Source organism: Pectinophora gossypiella, chromosome 10 (genome assembly GCF_024362695.1).
Source record: "Pectinophora gossypiella chromosome 10, ilPecGoss1.1, whole genome shotgun sequence".
NCBI classification, from domain to species: domain Eukaryota; kingdom Metazoa; phylum Arthropoda; class Insecta; order Lepidoptera; family Gelechiidae; genus Pectinophora; species Pectinophora gossypiella.
This window is the reverse complement of record NC_065413.1, coordinates 14,208,978-14,233,047: the sequence shown is the minus strand read 5'-3', so window position 1 is coordinate 14,233,047 and position 24,070 is coordinate 14,208,978. Positions and strand designations below refer to the sequence as shown.

The 24,070-nt window shown below is 41.9% G+C and overlaps 2 protein-coding genes across 2 annotated transcripts in view; both read left to right on the top strand.

Moving 5' to 3' along the window:
• Positions 1–246: 246 nt before the first annotated feature.
• On the top strand, positions 247–4,320 carry LOC126370116 (uncharacterized). The gene is made up of 2 exons (XM_050014857.1): positions 247–670; positions 2,978–4,320. Exons 1-2 carry the CDS (start codon positions 326–328, stop codon positions 3,446–3,448), a joined length of 816 nt encoding a protein of 271 aa, XP_049870814.1. The 5' UTR covers positions 247–325; the 3' UTR covers positions 3,449–4,320.
• Positions 4,321–6,170: 1,850 nt separating this feature from the next.
• LOC126370029 (uncharacterized) overlaps positions 6,171–24,070 on the top strand; it is a 43,420-nt gene continuing 25,520 nt past the window's right edge. The window contains exons 1-20 of the mRNA XM_050014656.1: positions 6,171–6,327; positions 6,425–7,102; positions 7,597–7,763; positions 8,637–8,919; positions 10,240–10,448; positions 11,871–12,010; positions 12,669–12,814; positions 13,276–13,481; positions 14,105–14,271; positions 14,643–14,788; positions 15,256–15,391; positions 15,999–16,152; positions 16,926–17,151; positions 17,881–18,008; positions 18,427–18,555; positions 19,669–19,813; positions 20,323–20,511; positions 20,990–21,135; positions 21,574–21,945; positions 22,598–22,691. Coding sequence (XP_049870613.1) covers positions 6,295–6,327; positions 6,425–7,102; positions 7,597–7,763; positions 8,637–8,919; positions 10,240–10,448; positions 11,871–12,010; positions 12,669–12,814; positions 13,276–13,481; positions 14,105–14,271; positions 14,643–14,788; positions 15,256–15,391; positions 15,999–16,152; positions 16,926–17,151; positions 17,881–18,008; positions 18,427–18,555; positions 19,669–19,813; positions 20,323–20,511; positions 20,990–21,135; positions 21,574–21,945; positions 22,598–22,691 — 3,894 coding nt within the window. The 5' untranslated portion in view covers positions 6,171–6,294. The remainder of the gene's footprint in view (positions 6,328–6,424; positions 7,103–7,596; positions 7,764–8,636; positions 8,920–10,239; positions 10,449–11,870; positions 12,011–12,668; positions 12,815–13,275; positions 13,482–14,104; positions 14,272–14,642; positions 14,789–15,255; positions 15,392–15,998; positions 16,153–16,925; positions 17,152–17,880; positions 18,009–18,426; positions 18,556–19,668; positions 19,814–20,322; positions 20,512–20,989; positions 21,136–21,573; positions 21,946–22,597; positions 22,692–24,070) is intronic.

Sequence of the window (24,070 nt, the reverse complement as noted above, 5' to 3'; positions counted from 1 at the left end):
TCCCATTCATCCTATTATTCAATAAAATCATCCGATACTGGCCTGCAGAAAATTGGTCGACAAATGACAAACATTTGACGTCAAATATTTGAGCACAGTTTGGTACGATTTGCCTGTTGCTAAGCAACAAGTATTGTTGGGTGCCAACGCCGCGGACGAACATCGCATCGATCGGAATATTCGTGGAACAAGGCCAAAGCAAGCAACCAAACGTTGGCTCGGAGCGGGCACGCGATTGGCTGCGCACTCAGTCGGCCCTCGGCAGGGGAGAACACTAAACGTGACGTGGGTGTCACGATAGTTTACATTTATCCCATAAAACACAATGACGCAGTTACAACCGTGGCATAACGACGTAGTGCTAGAATTCATCGAGCACTACAGAAATGAACAACTACTTTGGGATCCAAAACACCCTCACCACAAAAATAAAGCGGAAGTAAACGAAGCTTGGGAGAGAATTCAATCGGGCATGAGCATACAGTGTTCGGTAGTAGAGCTGAAGAAAAAGAAAGAGTCGTTAATGACTTCGTTTAGAATGCATTATCGCAGAAAACAGGCAGCTTATCCGAAAGAGTATCGCATCTCATGGTTTGCTTATCCGTTGATGGAAAGTTTCTTAGGGGACGTGTATGTACCGGAGTGTAGTAAAATTAATACGGAACCAGAGGTAAGTAGGATACCTAAGGATTATTTATGTTTTATTAATAATAATATTAATTGGGTCGTAAGGTTCAAGATAAATTATGAAACTCTGATTACTAAATAAAAACAGATCTAGAATTAACGAAAAGCATTTTCTTTTTTCTATTTAATTTATTTATGGATTTTAATCAAGAAAAACGTAATAATAAGTCCCACATTTTATCACGTTTTTCTATGACGTCACAGTGTGCTTTTTCATACAAATTCCATAGTAATTTTGTGTTTTGACGTTTAGTAAAAAGTAACTGATTTGAAAGTAACTAACTGATTCTACATTGGGCCACATTGGTGTCGACTGGGCAGTGCTGTGATGTTACCCCTCACAATATCTACAAGTTCCGGCGAACAATGGCGCAGGTTCGCACGAAACGCCTTTGACCGTAACAACATAAGGCCAATATTCGTTCTTAGGTTTGCTCAGTAACGCTTTCACACTTGAAATTACACAAGTTTTTGTACAACAGACGTATGTTTATTATTTTACATCAATATGATAAACATAATCGTTTATTTTAATGACGGAAACTGATCAATCATTGTCATTTTGAATCATGACCCATCACATAATGTTTTGGGTAAATTACAACAATATAACATCACGCGTTTGTCCACGCAGGGGTAGGCAGAGGTGTAAGTAGTGGGTGTAGTGTATATACATACCAGAGAATATACAATACCGTCTTCGCCATAAGGGCACACGGGGCCCGTGCCCAGGGCCCCCATTCTCGGGGGGCCCCGAAGGATCCACAATTTCCCTCACACATTTATTCTCAAAACATTTTTGTCGGGCACATTACACTTTTTTCACAAATCAGGAACTTATCAGAAGGTTAGATTTACAAGGCATATCATTACTACGTCATTATAATATCGATGACTGCGACTTTTCGAAAAACCAAAAAACCTGTGCTGTATTTGATTACCTATAAATGGATTCATAGGGTACTTACTTAGTAAAAAATGTAAGTGTTTTTCATTTTTACTGTCCAATTCGCTTTCTTTAAGTACTTTCAAAAACGGGTCCCAAATTCTTGTGTGCCCAAGGGCCCCAGCCTAGTTTAAGACGGCGCTGAGAATATACCTCCCTACATCACAGATTGTAGAATACTAGGTAAGTAGGTACCTACTTAGGTAAAATGTGCCTTTCCGTAAGTGTACTTAAAAGTACTTCCAGGTGTACCAACCTATTTAACCGAGGACAGGGTCGAGGATTTCCCTCATTCAGCGCTTATCGCTATCAACACGCTAGGGTCGATTAATTACAATCCTCTAGGAAGAAGCCGCCCAGCAGGGCTAACATGCGCGACGTGATAAAATTATCGATCGATTCAATAAATTTTGTCGAAATCGATAAGTTTGTTTTTTCCCTAACATGCGTGCCACGTGATTTTGTTCGTATTATTTTGACAGAACGACATGCCTTATTTGGGTTCACATATTAGCACTAATCGACAAAACGACATAATTATATCGTCAGAATAGATAAAATGTCCGTGACATAATTTTATCACGTTGCGCTTGTTGCCGCTACTGAGCCGAGGTTCGCGCCCAACCGAGCACCCTCAGGCCTGTTGTCTTACTTTTCTGTTGACAGTCTTCAGCGCTCCCCATTTGTCCGGCCAAGTAGTTGAAGCCAATTGCGGCAAATCTACAATCAGTAACGTCAAAAAAAACCGAGGACATAATAATAACCTTTGTACTGCTAACCGCTTACTAAGATGATTCAAATGTTTATTTGTACCTACAGAATTAGCATAAAACTTGTACCGTTACTGGGTTCAGTTCAGAGTTCAAAATCACATGAGTTATTTTTCTTTTAGTAAGTATGATGCAATTAGTAGGTTTTCTTGCAAATTTTGTTGTAATTCAGACATAAAACGAAACAACTCATCTAACCTACGTACCTTCCCCCTACCTGAATATACCTACAAATAGGAGTCCAATTTACCCCTATGGGGTAAATTCTGACTTTTTAATGTCTTTACAATACAATACAAATATACTTTATTGCACCAAAATAAAAGGAAATATTTACAAAAGACTCTTAACTAGGTACGGTCACGAATAGGTACTAATAAGTATGTATACACTTTGAAACCATGTCACATTAACTTTTTTGACAAATTAAACCGTAAGCCTCATTAAATGTCAAATATAATAGTGCGACAGGGTTCTAAATTGGGTCCATGATATTGCTCATGACTGTACATGGCAAATGCGGCCGTATGGCGATTTTTCTGTGTTAATATAAACCTGTTGGTTATTGTTGCAGTATTATCCTTCGTCATCTGAGCACCAGTACGCTCAAAACATTCAAAATACTTCTATGGAAAGGAACCCTCTACCTACAACACCAGCCACTGTTAGAAAACATAGATATCCTCAACAAAGTGTTAATAAAAGCCCAGAGACGAGTTATAAGAAACCATTTAATGCATCAGCGAGTTATGATAGGAATGATATGGACGAATGCGAGTTATACGGGCAATTATTGGCGAAAAAATTGCGAAGGTTGGACGAGCACCAACGGGACGTAGCGATGCATGAGATCGACAATATAATATTCAGAGTTAAGATGAGCAATGGTCCCTCACAGCAACCGCAGTCAACCAGCTACATTTCGCCCGTTCCCAGGAAGATGAAGTCTCCCATATTCGTCGTGTCGCAGCCCAACCACGAGCAGTATGAAGAAGACACCATAAACTATCAGCAGAACGACCCCATTCAGGAGGAGTCGTCTTGAAACCCACTCCTACTAATCCCTACACTATGTAGGTACGAGCACCTGCCTATTGCACGTCGCTAGTCTGGCTAGTAGCTAGCGACAGGTGTGGACAACAGTGGAGAGAAACGGCGGAAAATGATATCTAAGTACATCTAAGTATCAACTCCACTTGTCGTGCGTGTAGCCAGTGATGACTTACGGCAGTGAGACGTGGCTGCTTATTATGGGTCTCGTGAGGAGGCTCGGTGTCGCTCAGCGGGCAATGGAGAGAGCTGTGCTCGGTATTTTCCTGCTCGATCGAATCAAAAATGAGGAGAATTGCCAAGCTAAAGTGGCAGTGGGCAGGACATATAGCGAGGAGAATCGATGGCCGCTGGGGCGGAAAGGTTCTCGAATGGCGACCACGTGTCGGACGACGCTCAGTGGGTACAAGGTGGACCGCTAAAGGTGGACCGACGATCTGCTGAAGGTCGCGGGAAGCCGTTGGATGCGGGCAGCGCGGAACCGATCGTCGTGGAGATTCTTGGGGAAGGCCTATGCCCAGCATTGGGCGTCGTACGGCTGATAATGATGATGATGAACTCCACTTGGGCATAACACGCCGTTTCTCCTTAGCTAGCTTGGAATAGCCCGGCTATAATATAATGGATAGACACATTCTACCAAAACGAGATCCCGGTTCGATTTCTCGTCTAGTCTGACGAATACGAGAGCTTTATACCTACTAATAGTTGGGTTTGGGTTAATGTGATTCGTCCCAGATGGACTAAGGACAATGACAGTGATTTTATTTGTCTGTAAAAGGCATAAGTTGATGGTAATGATTGAATCATTATCTGTAGATTCTGTCTTCAAAGAAGACTTATAAATAGGCACCGACTACGTGATAACTCGATGTTAATTAATAAAACTTTTTTAATTATACTGTCTTTTTCCAGTTTTTTACCTTCTCGTTAGGGCGTTTTCGCAGTACATCCGATTATCGGATCTGAGTCATAGAGCAACACGGACCTTTGTTCTTGTGTCCATCTGAGTCCGAGAATAACGGACAGTAGGAAAATGAAGTACCCACTATGTGATATCTGATGGTTGTCTAGTTATGCCAAAGTTATGCACATGTTTATGCCCAATTTATCCCACTCCGAATCTGTCATTTTGACGGACTCTAATCAGATAAGAATCGGGAGTAGTATGAAAACGCCATATGAGCTCAATATCCGCACATTTCGCAAGTTATGGGGTTCTCATGGACAGGTCAGATAACGATAAGGCACTCATATTGGATAACCGGGGTGGGCAGAGAGATTTTTTTTATTTATTGCGTCTGGTTACTTGGCCATTTGCCGTAGGGCAGACCTAAAAACATTATAAAAACGAAACTTTTAGAGATGGATTGAGCACTTTACCTAGTACTAGCTAGTACTCTGCATAGAAGTATTAATGTTGCTTATTCCAATACACACCATCAAATTTTTTACGTTACCTCTGTCATTTTCTTATCCGCTGAAAAGTAAATTAAAGGCAGAAATTTAAAGAAGCCTCTCAAAACGTTTACATTGGCCAATAACCCGTCTCATTAAATTGACATATCCACGATTGCATATCATTCAATCACTCATTCATTTTAAAATTAACAGCCAGGGCTGCCAGATGTACGATTTAAATCGTACTCGTACGATTTTTTGGCATTTCTACTCATGTACGATCGCAAGACTACGATCGTACGGAAAATGTACGATTTTTCAGTACCTGGCAACATTTCGTAATAAAACAAATGTGTTACTCCGGCAGCTTTGATTTTTTTCAACGTTGCAGGCATTTTTTAATCACAAGTGCAGAAGAAATAAAAAAAGATACGATTTAGATGGCGCCATTCTATCGGAACTGGACTGTCTTGAACCTACCAATGCTGTTTCCAGTAATTACAGTAAAAAGTACCGACGTTACTGCCACTCATGATACTGGTTCCAAGAATAATAAAACCCGATATGCAAGTGATGCAGGCGATAGATGACGAATAGCGCAGTTTTCCAAATAAAAAAAAAAGAAAATTAACCTCAGAAAATTAGTATAAGTCTAATAAACATTTTTTATTGCATTATTTTTCTGATTCTTAACGAATTATTCTCATTTTTCATAAAAACTTTGAACTTTTAAGTTGTACTATCTTTTCATTTCAAAATTTCCTTGGAATACGATTTTTTTGTAGTTGACGTACGATCATGCCTTTTTTTCATCTGGCAGCCCTGTTAACAGCTGTTAATCAGTCCGTTCGTACATTTCGATGGATAAGAAAATGACAGGTATAAATTAAAATTAAATAAGGAATTGTATGTAGTAATCGTGGCCAATAAATACTAATTGGACTGAATTAAGATCTATCTTTTGCTATTATACATTTATTCGTTACGATTAAATTCGATACGATTTAAGATGTGTACCTAAAAAACTTGATTACTCATAGCAATACCGTCTTGCGTATCAGAACTTTTATAATATGGTATGAATAGTTCATGTCATGCACGAACCAAGAAAAATGGTTCATTTATCATGTCGCCTGCTGTGGCTACCGCTCAGGCCTTTAATAATAAATAAACTTGTTAGGTATTTCATGGCTGCTACTACTCACCAATACTTGTCTTAAAAAAAGCTAAAAGTATTACCTATTACGGCGGTTATCGGACAACACTATGCGTAAGTTTTTTGACATTTCAAATTTAAGAAAACAATATTTGTTTGACAGCTTTCAGCTAACTCCGAAACTCGATGAAAATCTCAAAATAAATAGGAATTCAAACATTTTCAGCAAGTGAATTTGTGTATAAATTCGTCATCTGTTCATTTATTTTACTAAATCGACAACCATGGCGACAATGGTCAAAGAAAAACGGCGAGAGGTAACATTTTTATCACGATTACGAAAGTCTTTGTTTGTTGTTTATTAATAGTCTATTTTGCGCAGTAAACGCTGATAACTTTTTATTTTGTTTTCAGAAAAAGAAATCTAAAGAGAAAATTGTATCTAGAAGTAGTGTTGAAAGGGAACAGCCGTTGATTTCGAGAGAATCTGAAGCTGGAACAGAGCAAGAATCAAAAAATAAAACAGATTCAAATATTATTGAAAGTGCCATGAATACCTCGCAAGATTCTGCTAATCATACTGAAGAATCTATAACTTCTGATATTTGTACCACAGAATTACAACCCGAAAAAAAATCCTTAGCCAATAAAAATTTAGATTCTAGTACTGAAGTAAATTTAGTTAAGCAAGTAATTAGTATAGAAAACGACGAGTTAATTCAATCACACGTAGGTCATACAAGTCGAGCTTCAGAAAACATAAAAGTAACAGAAATAACTAAATATGAACAATTACAAACTTCCAATACAACAGATACATATCAAAATTTGAATTCAAGACTAGAAAGAATATCAATACCGAAGCAGAACACAAACTTATCTTTAGAAGAAATACAAAATAGGCTGGAAAATCCAATTGCTTATCTTAAACTTGACGAAGAAGCAGATAATAAAATGAAGGGAGAGAACATAAAGGTGGTAAAAGTTGAAGAGAGTGCGGAAATTACAACACCATCAGCTCCTGCATTTGAAGAACAAGTACAAGAAACATCACAAACTGTAGAACACCAAAGAGAAGAGATAGCAAAAGAGGTATAGTATTTTTATTTTATAACAATTTTCTTCGGATCCTTGACATTTGCAGAATCATTGTGTCTGAATGATGCAGCCTTTAAAAGAAAAAAGTTGAAGTTGAAGGAGTATATGTATTCAAATTTATTAATTATTTAATGTTACTTTAACTTGAGAAAGAAAGGTTACTTTAAAGGGGAATCCCCTTTATCATTATTGTGATAATTATTTAATGAAATGAAATTTATTTTAAATTTATTGTAATGAATGTGGTATACAGATGGAAGTATTACTTTTAGTGTTCAGCACATTTAGTCATGTTGTGACGTACAATAATAATTAGATAAGGTACTAACAAATAATTACAAATATTATACTTAACTAAAAATAATATTTCAAGACTTAAAAACTTAAAACATGCTTATACATTGGTATCAATCTATTTCTTGCTAGTTTAGAGTCCTCAAGAACTGGGAGACAATGCGAACAGAGATCATACCTTGCAATTCTTACAGGTAACACAAAAACTAAAATGCATGCCATTAGAAGAAGCTATCAGACTGTATGGAGGGAAAGAGATAGCCGAAGTGAGGGCTATGAGTGAGAGAGAGGAGGCTATTGTTGAAGCAGGACCTGTAAGTGGACCTGAACATCCTCTGGTGGATTTGTTGTCTACATTCAGGTAATAATCAACTGTTTTTTAGCCTGGTTGTATTTATAATCCACTCTGGACCGGCACACATGTATAAAAGGTTGATGGATGTGGTGGAAACAACAAGAAGTATGTTAGGATTGGAGCAAATTCAATCCCTATGGAATTACTAATAGGATAAAATAAAAATAGCCTTTATTCAATTTAGACATCGCACCAAAGACTCTCCTTTCTTACTTTTAAAAACTCACTACGTCCCATTCATTAACCATCCTCCTTTCATACCATAAACAATCAAATTCATTCTTACTTTCCTGCTTTCAACTTTTCAACTTTTTTGCTTTGTGATATAGCTGCTTTTGTGTTAATTTTAAATACTTGTTTAGGGTGTTGGGACTGTCGCTCAGCAACATTAGGTGGCATAAGTGTAGCGGTGATCGAAATTATTATTTTTGTCATAGATAAAGTAAACTAAATGAGGTCTACATGTTTCTGCCACTACTCGAAAGGCTCGAGAACCTACAAACAATAAAAAATATTATAAATCCTTACTATTTTCTTCAGATTTACTCTGGATCTGAATTTATGTCCTCTTTTTGTTAGAAATAAATCTTTACAAAACTTTTTTATATGTAGTTTGTAATAAAAAACGATTATGTATGAAATGATTGATGAATGTGGAAGCAGGAGAAGTGTGTCAGGATCGAACCATTCCAGCAGTCTACAGTCTGTTTACCCCGGTGGGAAATAGGTGTGAGTTTATGTATGTAACAGAATAGTAGGAATGGTTATTTTTAGGTTTAACTGTATATATAGTAGTGTGTTTACTGTACTATTAATGGGTAAACTTTACACCTTCACCTGACATAGCTACCAAAACTATCAATTCAATAAATCTTTCAGATCATCCCTAATAGCTGTAGAAAGAGAACGCATCCTGCTAGCGAAGGGTTTCGCAGATGAGGAGAAGTTCAGGAATTCAGTTTGGAGGGTGGAAAAGAAGATGGTCACCATTTCAGAAGACTGTGCTTGTGGTGCTGTGGTGCAACTTAGGGCTACGTATGACCACGCTGAGTTATTGAAAGAGAGACTGCCGGCGGCGAAACTGCGGCTGGAAGGGCTGCTGAGGAGTGTCCAGGAGTCGTACTGCCATCACCAGCATGCTGCTTTGTTGGCGCATTGTCAGGTATACTGGTTAAAAAGACCACATCCATGCATACGTACATAAACAGCCTATATACGTCCAACTACTGGGCACAGGCCTCCCCTCAATCAATCGGAGGGGGTATGGAGCACACTCCACTACGCTGCTCCAATGCGGGTTGGTGGAGGTGTTTTTACGGTTAATAGCCGGGATCAACGGCTTAACGTGCCCTCAAGGAATCATCTTACTTTTTCAAACAATCAGATGATTCAAGCCTGAAAAGTCCTTACCAAAGAAAGGGCAGTCTCACAAAGTGACTTCGACAATGTCCCCATCGGGAATTGAATTTGGAGCTCCAGGTCGTGAGCCTAACGCTCTAACCACGAGACCACGGAGGCTGTCGTTGTTGTTGGCCGTTGTCAGACTACAATCATGCAATTCATCTTAAAAAGCAATATTGCTTCTTGACATTAGTTGGCAATGCGCACTTACGTCTATATGCGCAAATGTCAATTGTCAAATGTGAGATTGTGGAGTGGAGATATCTCGATTGTTATTTGCGCGTATAAAAGTAAGTGCGCAATGTCAACTAATGTCAAATAGCAGTTAAGAAGGTGAAGAAGGTGGTGAGGTGAAGGTTAAGGTGGTGGGTGATTTTTTTTTGAAGTTTTTGATGTTAAGAGTCCATAGTCGATTTATTTTTACTTATTTTTTTATAATATTAAACGCGTCGCGAGCGGCTGATGCCAGACATGGCAGGGTCGCCATATAAGGTCAGGTTCGGGACGAGTGAAACAGCCGAGTATCATCTCAAGATTCCTTTATTAATGGAACCTATCTTAGTCATCATACATAACTTATAAATACATATACTACTACACTACATTGTATTACTTCAACTTGTAATTAAAATATTCTCAACCATCAAGGGGTACAACATAACATAGCGTCAAACTTAGGAGTATGCAGAGGATTTATAGTACTTGTGTACCTCGCCACCTATGTCACCACCTATGTGTAAGTCACATGTTATATGAAGCGAGCCTATTGCCATTAATCGAGTACAAATCCTGTAAAACACGTGATTATGTATGACCCAAACATGAATTCAAAAATCGAATTCAGTGGTTTAAAACCCGAACCGGCTACAAGGGTTACGTTGTTTTAAATATGGTGTTAGAGACCATTGAATTTTCATTCAAAACGCCTGACATATACCACTTCAGCTTACTTAAACATACATACATAAATTCACGCCTATTCCCACCGTGGTAAGCAGAGACTATGGAATTCCAATTGCTTCGATCTTGACACAACAGCATACTACTTCAGCTTACTTATTATGTTACTAATTACTTCCAGATAGAGGACCTAATATCAGAGACGATACGAAGCAACAAGCCTGAGATTCGCGAGGCACTGGCCTTAGTTCTTCAGGCGCTCCGACTGAGTGACAACGCGCCGTCAGCGCTGGCCACAGCGCTGCAGCGCTGGTCAGCCATCTTGAGCTCTGCGCTGTTAGACGCGCGGGATCTGAGGCAGCTGCTATATTTAATGCATCAATTATTTAGGTAAAATCATGAGATTGTTATAACATAAGGTATATAAACTCACGAATATATCCCAATTAGGTTAGTCAGGCAACTCAAGGTTGCCAGAGAGGTATGGAACGCAGCATCCTTGGTGTTAAATTGATCGATCGGATCCGAAATACCACGCTGCTTTCCAAAACTAAAATAGCAGACGTAGCGAGAAAGGCTGCCTGCTTGAAATGGGACTGGGCTGGACATGTTGCCCGAATGCCCGATGACCTCTGGGCCAAAATAGCTACAGAGTGGGGTCCTGCAAATGCTGTCAGACGTCGGGGAAGGCCACGGAAAAGATGGCGCGACGAGTTAGACCGCTTCTCGAAACGGTGGCGCGAGCAAGCTGGGGACAGGGAGGAGTGGAAGAAGGGAAGAGAGGCCTTTGCCCTGCAGTGGGACATTGCAGGCTATTAATAATAGTAATAGGTTAGTCAGAGGTACGTCCATCGCCAATAGTGACCGAGCGTTTCTTTAGTGTACTGAATGTGAAAGTGGTATCTTCATTATGATGGGAGTCTCATATCCCCATTTAAACGCGGTAAGAACCCGTTATTATGTGTTTTAATTATTCATTATGATGTATGGACGGCTCAAAGAGACCTGGCGACACTCGGTTGACCGAGAACTAAAAACTCTTGGCATGTCATGGGAGCTAGGTACAAAGACTGCAAAAGATCGCGAGGAGTGGAAATCTGTTGTTAGAGCCCTACAGTACATTAAAAGAAGTAGAATATGTTCACTATGTTCATAAAATGTAATCTAAACCCACAAGATCCCACCGCTGGGCAAAGGTGCCCTCTTCCTCTTTCTATTTTTCGCGGTCCTGTGCGTTCTCCAGTCCCTCCAGCAAGCGTCTAAGTCGTCACGCTATCTCTTTCGAGGTTTACCACGATGTCTGTACCCGTGATGAGGCAACCAATGCGTGACGATCCGTGCCCACCGCTCAGGGTGCGGTGGGAACACATTACGAAAATCACTTTGTGATCCCTAGTTTGGTTATAGGACATTACAGGTTGATTGTCCGAAAGTAAGATGATCCGTGCTTCGGAAGTTAAGCCGTTGGTCCCGGTTACTACTTACTAATGTAAGTTAGAAGTTGTTACATGGGCCATGCCAGGGGCCTTTGGCGGCTCAATGGTAACCCTGACACCAGGTTTGATGGGGTTGGTATTCCACCTCACAACCCACACGATAGAAGGGTGCGTCGAAAAAAAAATTCTATGTTCGGTCACGACCATTAATACTTTGGTACCATGTCACATTAACTTTTTTGACAAATTGAACTGTAAGTCTCACTAAATGTCAAATATGTTAGTGCGACAGAGTCCTAAATTGGGTACATTATATTGCTCATGGCGGTTCGTAAAATATTTAACGTTTATAACAAAGGTCTTTTTGCGTCAATAGACAAACCCGGTCAGTGCAGTGGGCGGCGCGGGTGATCCGTGTGACAGCTGGAGACCGCACCTCGGCCGCGCGAGCGATCGCTCTGCTGGACCTACTACTAGCTAGGACCAGGCTGGAGGCCGCCGTCGAGTGCACTGAGGGTGAGATGAAAGAAAGAAAGAAACATTTATTATAAAAGGGACACAGTCACAGATAAAAAAAACAAAACACGGAATAATTCACAATCAAAACACGTAATAAAAATAACTTACACAAGAGAGTACAAATAAATAAACAGTAAACATTAAGGCAAATTGTAATTTTGTGAATGGACTGCTCAACAATGGTGGTGTGTCCATGTCGCGGCCAGATCTAGAATTGATCATTACATGATGTGTTCGACCGTTTCATGAAATTGACATATTTCATGAAAAAGCCAACTTAAGTTGACCATATCTTTGAAATGTCAATGTTTAATGATATGAAATATCAACGTTTGGCCATGAAATATGACCATTTCATGAAATGATCAGCATATCATGAAATGATCAATTCTAAGATCTGACCACGACATACACGTCAGACTGACGTCAGACGTCAGTCGTTGGTGAAACGTCGTGTCGTGGTGTTTAGTGAGATGTCACATTATTATTTAAGTAAGAACAGTATACAGTATAGTGGTTGGAGGGCAATGAGTAATACTACTTGGGAGACCAACAGCTGAGAAGAGGAGCGAGATGTACCCCAGGACCAAAATGGCGGCAGTCATCAGACTCCAAAACAAGGCTCTTGAACAATAATATTAATATTACTGTTCAGATGCAGACGAGGGTTGGGAAGAAATGGACGCGCACGGCGGCGGCGCGGTCAGCGAGGGCGCGCTGCGGGAGCGGGACCTCTTGGCGCTGTTAAAAGTGTTCCCTCTCAGAGAACTAGTGGCGAGACTGGTGCTCTTCACACATGCTGTAAGTCACCCTTGGAACTCATCCCCATACTGTCCTGCTGTCACTATAAACTCGCTAGAAGTGGTTCGAATACCAGGTTACTTGCTCCAGAACCGATCCTGCTCTTCAACAGACAGCGGTCGTGGATTCATGAACTCACCCAGCAACAACAGAATGAGAGATTGGCTCATCAGGCTATCTGCAGACAGTCGAAATGCGTCATCCCGTCAATATCCAAGCCTTTCACGAAGAAAACTGCTCAGTTTGAACCGAAAAGACCTTTGTTTAGTGGTGGGCACCATTACTGGTCACAGCCCACTTAACAGACATCTATTCATCATAGGCCTTACAGACTCTGTGCAGTATTAATCCTTATTCTATGGCTGGGCTAAAACTTTAATTTTTTTGCAGAAGCTGGGCTAAAACTTTAGAATTTAATATTTTGAGTGTGTTAGTTTGATAATATTGTGTTTGCACTTCAGGACATAGGCACAGCTCGCGAGTACGAATGGGGCGACCCGTCTGGGGGTCGCGGGGTGCTCAAAGCGTGCTGCGGCGTGCGCACCCTGCTGGCCACGCTGCACCGCGGCGTGACGTCACACCCGCACTACCCGCGCCTGCGCAGCGCGCTCGCGGGGCTGGCGGCGCGCGCGCTTCATACGCTCGCTGATCTACACGCTCATACACGGTAATACTATCTTTTTATTTTAAGCAAATACATAGATTGCTACGCTTTACGCTCGGCGCCCGTAAAAGCGGGCAGAGCTACAATAGTCATCAGATGACAGCCTACAACCAATCTGGATATTGATGTTCTGAGATGGATATGACGAACCATATGATTACTAGTAACCCGAGTATCTATGCGGCTTTTCCAACTTACATACGTATATCCATCGGTACGGCAATGCAGGACGGAAGGGGAAAGTCACAGCGACTGTAACCTGAAACCTGACAGATGGCAGCAGTAACTGTCAGTACTATTCAGAGGCAAAGGACAGTTCACCGACAAGAGCGTGGCTCTTAAATTAATGATGATGATACGTACATAACATAAATACGTGTGTTTTATGTGTATTCCTGTGTTGTATTTTAGTTCTGTGCAACTGTGTATAGTAGTTCTGTCACACCTATTTCTGTTGGGGTAGGCAAACACCACGGAATTCCATTTACTACGATCCTGACACACCACTTTCGCTTCTTCCATTCTCTGATAAATAACAATACAATTCGTCGCCAACTATATTTAAGGTCCCAGCGTTTTTACTTAGCTTTTATTTGACCAACTTAGAGCAAATCGATTTTCCACAGACACTCGTACCTTAAAGAGCTGGAACTGCCAATAGCGGCGGAACTAGAGGCGGCATTCACCGCCGGCGCGGCCATCATGGGTCCGGAGCTGCACCGCTTGCCCGCCACGTTGCTGCGCGAGGAAACTGCGCAGGAGTACTGCCTGACTATCATTACTGGTTTACATGGTGAGACGTTTTTACAAAGCAACAAGGATTTCTCATTTAATTTAATTTTCGGTTGAGAATAATGAGTTTCTCCAGACTGTGCAATCTTCTTCTTGTCGTGTGGGTTGTGAGGTAGAATACCAACCTCACCAACCCTGGTGTCAGGGTTATTACTGAGCCGTAAAAGGCCCCTGACGTGGCTCATGTAACGACTACATACTTACATCAGTAAGTAGTAACCGGGACCACCGATTTAACGTGCCTTTCGAAACACGAATCATCTTACTTTCAGACAAACAGGTAACTGTGCAATGGGGATCGCTTTATACCAAAGAAACTCAGGATTCGGAAGAAATGTGATATTTCCATTTAGTCTTTACTTTCCCTCACAGACTCTTCTCCAAAACCAGTGGAATGTTTGTCTCTACAACCACTACAGACTTCGTGTGAGGCTCGAGTAGTGGAGGCGACTCAGGCGGCGGTAGACCGCACTGCCGACCACCAGCTCGCTAGGACGGTGCTGGACTTCCTACTGCAGGTGAGTCTACTTCCAATACATACATACATAACATACATAAACGGCCTATATACGTCCCACTGCTGGGCACAGGCCTCCTCTCTATCAACCGGAGGGGGTATGGAGCATACTCCACCACGCTGCTCAAATGCGGGTTGGTGGAGGTGTTTTTACGGCTAATAGCCGGGACCAACGACTTAACATGCCCTCCGAAGCACAGAATCATCATACTTTTTCGGACAATCAGGTGATTCAAGCCTGAAAAGTCCTTACCAAACAAAGGACAGTCTCACAAAGTGATTTCGACAATGTCCCCATCGGGAATCGAACCCGGACCTCCAGATCGTGAGCCTAACGCTCTAACCACTAGACCACGGAGGCTTCCAATACAAAAGAATATAATAAAATGTCTTATCAAAAAAATAATAATATATCAATGAGATCGCTCCAAGGAGCCCGTCGTTAACATTGATACTTGTATCTTCTAGACGGGTCTCAAGCGCAAGCCCGTGCAATGTAAGGGTAAATGCGACTTAGCTGCCCGCGAACAACTGCCGCGGCTGTTGGCCGCACACCCTTACTTGCACACCATCGGGTTCCACATGCTGGCGGATTTGAACCAGGGTGAGTGATTTCGCATTACGTCGGATTTTTACTTTTTTGTGCGTCACTGTTGTTTGATTACTTACATATAATGTTTGGAACGAAAAGGAAAAACAGTTAATATCATGCATGCAGGGTTAGAATTTAGGCATTATAGGTTAGGTATATATATATTTATGTATGTATGTTATATATTTATTTGCATGTATTTATTGGTAAGTTGTACTTATAGTTTGTACCCACAATCTTTCATTTTTTTTTTCATTTTTCCTCACCGTATGGTTCTCTGGTCTGAAAGAAATCGCTATAAGCGATAAGGCCGCCATTTGCCATGTACTTAGTTAAGAGTATTTTTGTAATTCATCATTAGCCGTACGACGCTCACTGTAATTATATCTTTTTATTTTGGTGCAATAAAGTGTATTTGTATTGTATTGTATGTCTTTCTTTGTCAGTCATACCGGGTGAGAGCCTTCAGCGCTCCCCATTTGGCCGGCCAAGTAGTTAATGCCATCTGCGGCAAATCTACAATAAGTCACGTCAAAAAAAAAAAATGTCAGTCGTCTTCTCCGTACTCACACCAGCACCGTATGCAGCAGATGTCTTGACGTGAAAGTATTGTTTCTAGCGGAGCCTCTGCCCCCGTCATCAGTGGCCGCTCTATCGGCGTCCAGCTGGAGGCCTACGCCGGGCGAGGTCCGCGGCGTATTGGATGACTGGGCGCAACGCTGTCCCGTATTGATACAACACTTGTTGCTGATACTCGACTATACGCCTCACAGGTGAATATAAAGGTCATAGCCCCCTCACACAACTCTGTTTCTTCTTCTTCTATCGTGTGGGTTGTGAGGTGAATTATCAACATCATCAACCCTGGTGTCAGGGTTATTAATAAGATAAGGTAAGATAAAATTATATCATACATATCAGTAAGTAGTAACCGGGACCAACGGCTTAACGTGCCTTTCGAAGCACGCATCATCTTAGTTTTTGGACAATCAGGTGATCAGCCTGTAATGTCCTAACCAAACTAGGGAACACAATTTTTTGTGATATGTCCCCACCGGGATTCGAACCCGGGACCTTCGGATCGTGAGCTAGCAGGACAACTCTCCTACAACCCGACTAATAAAATATAATTCAAATGTGGGCTTTAAGCCGTGGCCTTGCGTCAAATAAAGCAAAAGACTGGAACTGTCTGCCGTCGTCTGTTTTTCCACCTCGTTATAATCTGAGAGCGTTCAAGCCTAGAGTAAATAGGCATATGCTAGGTAAGCGTGATCCATCTTAGACCACATCATCACTTACCATCAGGTGAGATTAGGGTCAAACGCGAGCATATATTCTTTCTCGGCCACCAAGCTTCCCGCCATCAGACTACTATGTAGTTGACCGCCAGGACTCGTTTTATTTTAGGGTGGTGTTGGAGCAGAGTCGTGTAAGTGGCTATGACCTTTATCCTCTCACATTAACACGTGCTTTCGTTTACACTAACCCAATTGGGATATAGTCGTTTTGCATTTTTAACCGATTTCTTTAACACATTCTTGTCCAGCGGCCTGACCCTGGAGAGTCAACTAGCGGTCGGCTCTTGGCTCTGTGACTGGTCAGCGCAGAATCCGCCTTCGGAGTGGGCGTGGCTAGTGCTGCAGCGGCTGCGCCCGCACCGCAGCAGCTGGGCATTGCCGCTGGACGCTCCACCCCCTGATCCTGAGCCTAGAGACTTGTTGTCCACTGCCTATGCTGTGCTGGCTAGCTCGTGGGGACATTGCATACCACTGGTGAGTTTCCACAACAACTTATTAACGCGATTTTTGTTTTTATAGCACTTCCCCGTGCTGAGGGAAACTGAGATCGCAGCTCTTGTCAAGGCTTCTCTTTGTGAAATTGTTAACACTTTTAAAAACACTGACCACGGGTATAGAAGCCCGGTTCTTAAATATGAGTATGGACCTCCATCACGCTGCAGCAGTGCGGGTTGGTGGAGGCATTTGGGTCAGTAGCCCGGGACCAAAGGCGTAACGTGCTTTCCGAAGCACGGATTCATTTTAGTTTATCGGACAACCAGGTGATTCAGCCTACAATGTCCTGGTCAAACAAAGGACAGTCTCACAAAGTAATTTTCGACAATGTCCCCATCGGGAATCGAACCCGAAACTCCATTCGTGAGTCCGATGCTCTGACCACTAGACCATGAAGCCTGAGAAGTGTTTTGTGGTTGCAACTTCATATACAAGGTGTTAGTGACATCGTAATCGACGGAAAATTCCATTTGATATTCAATCTAACACTTATATGAAGTTGCAACCACAAAACAGCCTTCATGGTCTAATCTAGTCTTCATGGTATAGTAGATCTGTAGGCTCACCTGTCACTCTCTCACAGTACAGAACAGAAAGAGACAGATGATCTCTATCGCGGCGAGAAAGAGTCGCGTGCTTACGGGGCTAAGCCCACTGGGGTGTCGTATCCTGCGGCATCGTAGTCTGAACTATGTTCTGTGTTACCAGATATGCTCAGAGGGCGTGTCGGCGCTGTGCCGGGTGGCGGGGGCGCGCGCGGCGGACGCCGTGCATTGCCTGGCGCCCGTCATGCTGGTCATGGCGCAGTCGCCGGTTTCTGTCTCGCTCACTCCCAAGTCAGTCAAATGTATTTTTATATGTATTTATTTATAGGGTTATTTTTTGTCTATGATTTATTTCTTTAACAGTTTATTGTGCACAGAACAAGATATAAAAGCAACTCGACTAACACAAGACAGACAAAGCTTATTTCTAGTGGAAAAGCAGACCGAGAAAGAGATAAACTTAAAACTATGAGGAGGCAGATATTTTACTTTTTTACCGACTTCAAAAAAGGGAGGAGGTTCTCAATTCGACCGTATATTTTTTTTTGAGGGATAATCATCTCAATTATTCTGCTTAAAATTGGGCAAAGTTGTTTAGAATCAATGAGCTATAAATACTACATTAACAAAAAATAATATTCTAAACAACTACCCTCACTCCAAAACTTTTTTTTGTCAATTTATTTGTAATAGTTCATTTCAATTGTAGATTCGCTGAGTTATTCAGCACCATACTAAAGGCTGGACCTACGATGGTGCAACGCGCGTTGGGGCTCGGCCCGGAGGCCGGCGCCAACATGCTGCTGCGGCTGCTTCTCACGCATGTGGAGACCAACCAGTGAGTAACAAGTGTTACATTGTGGGATGGGGCATGAAGGAAACGATTATATTTGTTTACCTTTGTTTATTCTTCTTCTCTCGTTGTCCCGGGTTGTGAGGTGGATTACCCATCTCATCAACCACCAGGGTTACTATAGAGCCGCCAAAGGCCCCTGACATGACTCATGTAACGACTACTTACTTACATCAGTAAGTAGTAACCGGGACCAACGGCTTAATTTGCCTTCCGAAGCACGGATCATCTTACTTTCGGACAATCAGGTGATCAGCCTGTAATGTTCTAACCAAACTAGAGAACACAAAGTATTTTTTTATTATATTTCCCCACCGGGATTCGAACCAGGGACCTTCGGATCTCTCGCTCACTCCTCGCTCTCTCTTTCACACATATTTACGTTACGTTTCCTTCATGCTCCATCCCACAATTTTTAATAAGACCGAATGTTCTTTTAAAATCCAAACCAAAGTACTAACACAGGTAGGATCCAAACCCAATTGGCGTCTGGAAATGGGTAGTATCCCAGGTCAAAGATAAATTATGAAATTCTGATGATTTACAAAAAAAAATCCGTCGTAATAGTACAGAACGGAAAATAATTTAAAAAAACACTAAGATTTCCATGAATTTTCCGACAGGAAATTCCACTTGATATCAACTCAGAATCAGGGTCTGAATCATCCTCCTCAGTATTCGTTACGATGTCACTATCATCCTGTATTTATGTGTATGTTCATGCACAGGGGGGTTAAAAAGGCCACATGAAAGCAATTCATCTAAAAAAGCAATATTGCTATTTGTCATTTGTTTGCATTTTGCAAATGTCAAATTGCAACATTGCGTTTTTAGATGAAGTGCTTCGATGTAGCCTTTTTGAGTCCCCTGTACAGTCATAAGCAATATAATGTACCAACTTTAGGACTCTGTCGCTCTAACATATTTGACATTTGTCAGTGAGACTTACAGTTCAATTTGTCAAAAAAGTTAATGTGACATGGTACCAAAGTGTGTGCGTATTAATGCTCGTGACCGTACACAATATAACCTTTTACATATTGCCAGGCTCTCTACCCAGAAGACTGGCATTTCTTAACAAACCCCTGTGATCCTCAGGGCAGGTATACCTCGGTCGTCCATTTTATCAGCGTGGCTACATGGGCTGTGGCGAGCGCCGGCTGGGGCCGCGCTGTTAGACGTGGCGCTACTGGCGGCGCCGGACTGGGCCCTGCTAGACTCGCACGCTGCTAGCTTGCTGCAGGTCTGTTGTAACAATAATCCGTTCATTTCAGGCAACGGCCTCCGTAGTCACGTAGCTCACGATTCGGAGGTCGCGGGTTCAAACTCCGATGAGGAGATATCACCAAAACTCATTCTGTCATCCCTAGTTTGGTTAGGACATTACAGGCTGATCGTCTGGAAGGCACGTTAAGCCGTTGGTCCCGGTTACTAGTTACTGATGTAAGTTAGTAGTCGTTACATGAGCCAGGGGCCTTTAGCGGCTCTAGTAAAATAATAGTAACCCTGACACCAGGGTTGATGGGGTTGGTAATCCACGTCACAACCCACACGATAGAAGGAGAGAAGCTTGGAAATTCAGCATATTTTTCTTATAGATCTTATTATTGAAAAATCCAGAACGATGATGACAAATTGTCAAAAGCTCACAACTGCATTATAAATGAGGATGGTCAGAGGTAAAGTTATGGCATAATTAATTAACTACAAATCCAAATTATGCATAAATAGGTTTATGTTTCATATCAACAGGACCCAAAATCCTCCGAGCACATAACGAACGCAGTTCGCAACGTGGCGAGCGCGCCACTGATCTGTGAGTGCGTACTGCGCAACGCGCATGGCGTAGAAGCGCGTACCACGCTCAACGCACGAGTCCTGGATGTACTGCATCTACAGAGGATGGCTGGCGATAGGATACACGTGGATAATGCTCTTAAGGTAATTTAGGCATTTTAACGTACATACATATTAGCCACCGGGGTAGAGACTATGTAATTCCATTTGCTTCAATGACATACTTCTCGTGCTTCCTCCACATTCATCAATGTTTCACACACGCACGCCGGTTCAGTGTAGATTTTACTGAAGCTTTCCTAAGGACATCTCCAATTTGGTCAATGTACGTCCTTCTAGGTCTTCCTCTGCTAGCCCTACCACCAACCAACCAACCAACCATTTTAAGTTCTATTTATTTAGGTCAACGCTTGGATTACTGGGTGGTTCAGAATAGTATTCACATATCGTCGCCTTATGGTGAACAAAACGCCACGTAAGCGCTTTTTTGGAAAATTACATTCGGAAGCCATTTTTGTTCGATAAACCTCGCAATAGACGCAACTTTTAATCGAAGACGAAGACTACTAGACTATATGTGTTGTCGTATCTATTGATCAATCCGATTCTTACAATTGTCCAGCAAATCGGCGCGAGCATGCCGGCGGATGACTTAGTAATCTACCGGTGCGCGACGGCCCTACTGTCTGCGCCGACGCAGCATCCGTCGCATCTTATGCTATGGAGACTCTTCTTCCACCTCTACCTTCAACGACCGCCTACTAACATGTGAGATATATAAAATGTTTGCCATGGCTTTTATCCAGTTTTACACAACTTGACCTCGCTTTAAACAATTTGACACCAGTTGTAAAAGCTCATCGGATTCGATTAGAGTTGGTGCATGACTTCTTCAACTGGTACGTGACTATGAGATCTCATCAGATGACAGTTCATCTGACATGGTTGTCTAAAAAGGCCAAATTGAAGGAATTCATCTAAAAAGCAATATTCCTATTTGCCTATTCAACATTTGCGCAACAAATTGTAATATTGCTGTTTTTGTGTGATGTTTTAAACACATCGCTTTTAACTACTATAACTTTCTTTCCCTCTGTTTTAGTTTATGAAAATTTTAATTTTTCATTGGTCCATTGACCTCTGAAAGGTGGTCAAAAGCTATGTTGCCGTAAAAAAGTTCTTATTTAGGATATCGTTTCTCCTTAGGCAAGAGTCAACACCACCAGTCGGCCCGCTATTCTTCAGCGGCCTCATCAAATCCCGTCTGCTAGCACAACTCCGGAAGAGACTCCAAGACACTGTCACGTACCACCACGACGAAGTTGAAACCCTCAAACAGAACCAAACGGAACACCCAAAACCACCTCCGAGGGTTAAAAAAGAAAAACCAACTCCGCCTCCAGACGATAACATAGTACCAATGCTGACTATCACGGACCTCACGGGAGAATCGAGTGACTCTGGCACTGACGAGAGTTCAGCGGGAGAAGAGAGTGAGAAAGAAGACAGTAGTAGGAGTGATGCGGAGGAGAAAAGAGATATAGCGCATTTGTTGAGATATCATACTGCTGCTGAAACGTGAGTTGATTTATGTTGTTGTGTTCTTTACTTTTGACAGATTCATGATACCCGTACGGGCTAGGCCCGTGGCAAGCCTGCAAAGGATCTGTCTAATCAGATTCAGAGCTTAAGCTCATTGGAATTCCACTGGATATAGAATTTCGTTTAAGGTCTAGGAGGGTAAAAACTTAAGGCCACATTGGAACAATTAATCTTAACAGCAATATTGCAATTTGACAACTGCGCAAGGTGAAGAAATGTCAAATAGCAATATTGCGTTTTTTAGATGAATTCAATGTGGCCTTTTTAACGAAAAAACGCATTGATTGTCAGAGCGTGTATCATGGTGCTTCTCATTCTCGACTCCGGTGTAGTAGAAATTATCGAAGCGATTGCGTTGCGTCATAGCATAGTATAAATAATAATACTACGTATAGAACGGTAACTTTCCGCCCCGCACCAATTCGAATCAAGCGGGGACCTCTCCGCCTCTGGGTCTTCCTTTAGTAAAGGGGATAGCGCGAACTGTCTGTCTTGCTCGCTCTTACGCGTTAGGTGGAGACAGAAGAATGAGATATTTCCATGTAGTGTCCGGGGTCATAGTATGCCGCAGCACCTTTATCCTTAATTTTAATTCTGTCTTTTCTGAATGGAGTTATTTTGTCCCCAGTATGTGCCGGGAGTTTCTTCAATGGCTGGACAAGGGCGAGAAAGTTCGCGCGATGCCTCACCACGCAGACATCGCTAGATTTATACCAGAACAGGTAAGTCTCAATTTATTTTCTAATACATGTTTGGATTATTTATTATCACGTGCTTAATTGTGGGGGAAACCCACATTCCGAGAAATGCGTTTCGTAGGTAATGTAGACGACAGGTCGACATGGCAATTCTCTAGTGACGTGACATTTTCAATATCGATATATTTTTATTATGTATGTAACAAAATGTGAATAAAATAATACCACGTTTTCATTTAAGTTAATATTTATTCATCTGAATCATCTAACGTCTCCATGCTACTTTTTTAGGGAAAAATAGGGCAGTGGTTTCCCTCTTGCCTTCCACCCCGCAGTACTCTGTATGACGCGAGTGGGATGGCGCCCAAAGTAGTCTATTACAAAGCCATACTAGGACTCCTGTCCTCTGCCTCTGAATAGTACTGACAGTTACTGCTGCCCTCTGTCAGGTTCCAGGTTACAGTCCCTGTGACATGCCCCTTCCGTCCTGCATTGCCGTACCGATGGCTCCCATCTCCGCCTCTGCAGCCGTTGAGGTCTTCACCCGTATCCCTGGGCAAGGGTTCTACGTTATACCCCGTAGGTCTGGGTCCCTATTCGAACTCAGCCACCATCTCACTCCGACCTACTAAAGTAAGAGGTGCCCACCCCCGCGGCAAGGACGCGCCGAACAGGAATTGCCCCAGTGGAGGGCAGAGAAGATGACTCTGTCCCCCCTGGGGCCGGGTTAATGGTCTTGTATGGAACCAAGACCAAGGGCTGGAACCAAGACCAAGGGCTTCCATTCCCATGTCTTTTTCCCAATAAATTATGAGAGCGAGATTATAATCGTAATAGGTATCAGGGGGGTTATTCGAACAGAAACGCAGAAATAAGCTCAAAAATAACTGTCCGTTTATTCGATCATAAGTTGCCTAGTCAACCGTTCGTTCAAGACTGCCCGCCAACGTATTTTTCCCTTTCCACCTCGTCGCCATGATGGATTTGGTGGGGACGGAAATACGATGTCTGACATTTACATACTTTTATATTAAGTATTTACAGCAATAAAATAGGTTTATACTTTTTATACATTCAAAAATAGAAGTACATTTTATAGTTATTGGGAAATAATTTTATATAAAGATCATTATGAAGATTAATTATTCGTCAGTTTAACACAGTGTGATTCGTTAACATACTATTTTATCAATCTTATAAATATGGGATTTATGTACGTTTTGTATTTGTGTATTATAATAATGTATTATCTTACATTCGGCCGTTCCTGACACTAAGTTTGTCCTCAAACTTTGATCGGGATAACAATGGCAAACAAACATATTATAATTACAACATAAATTTTACACTAGGGACGTATTGTATAGATGAATAAGATAAGTATAATTTTTAAATCATTCGAT

Excerpts from the sequence above, each read along its gene's own strand:
- LOC126370116 (XM_050014857.1), top strand. The coding sequence starts at position 326 with ATGACGCAGTTACAACCGTGGCATAACGACGTAGTGCTAGAATTCATC. Across the intron at positions 671-2,977 it reads AAATTAATACGGAACCAGAG|TATTATCCTTCGTCATCTGA; the intron begins GTAAGTAGGATA and ends TTATTGTTGCAG.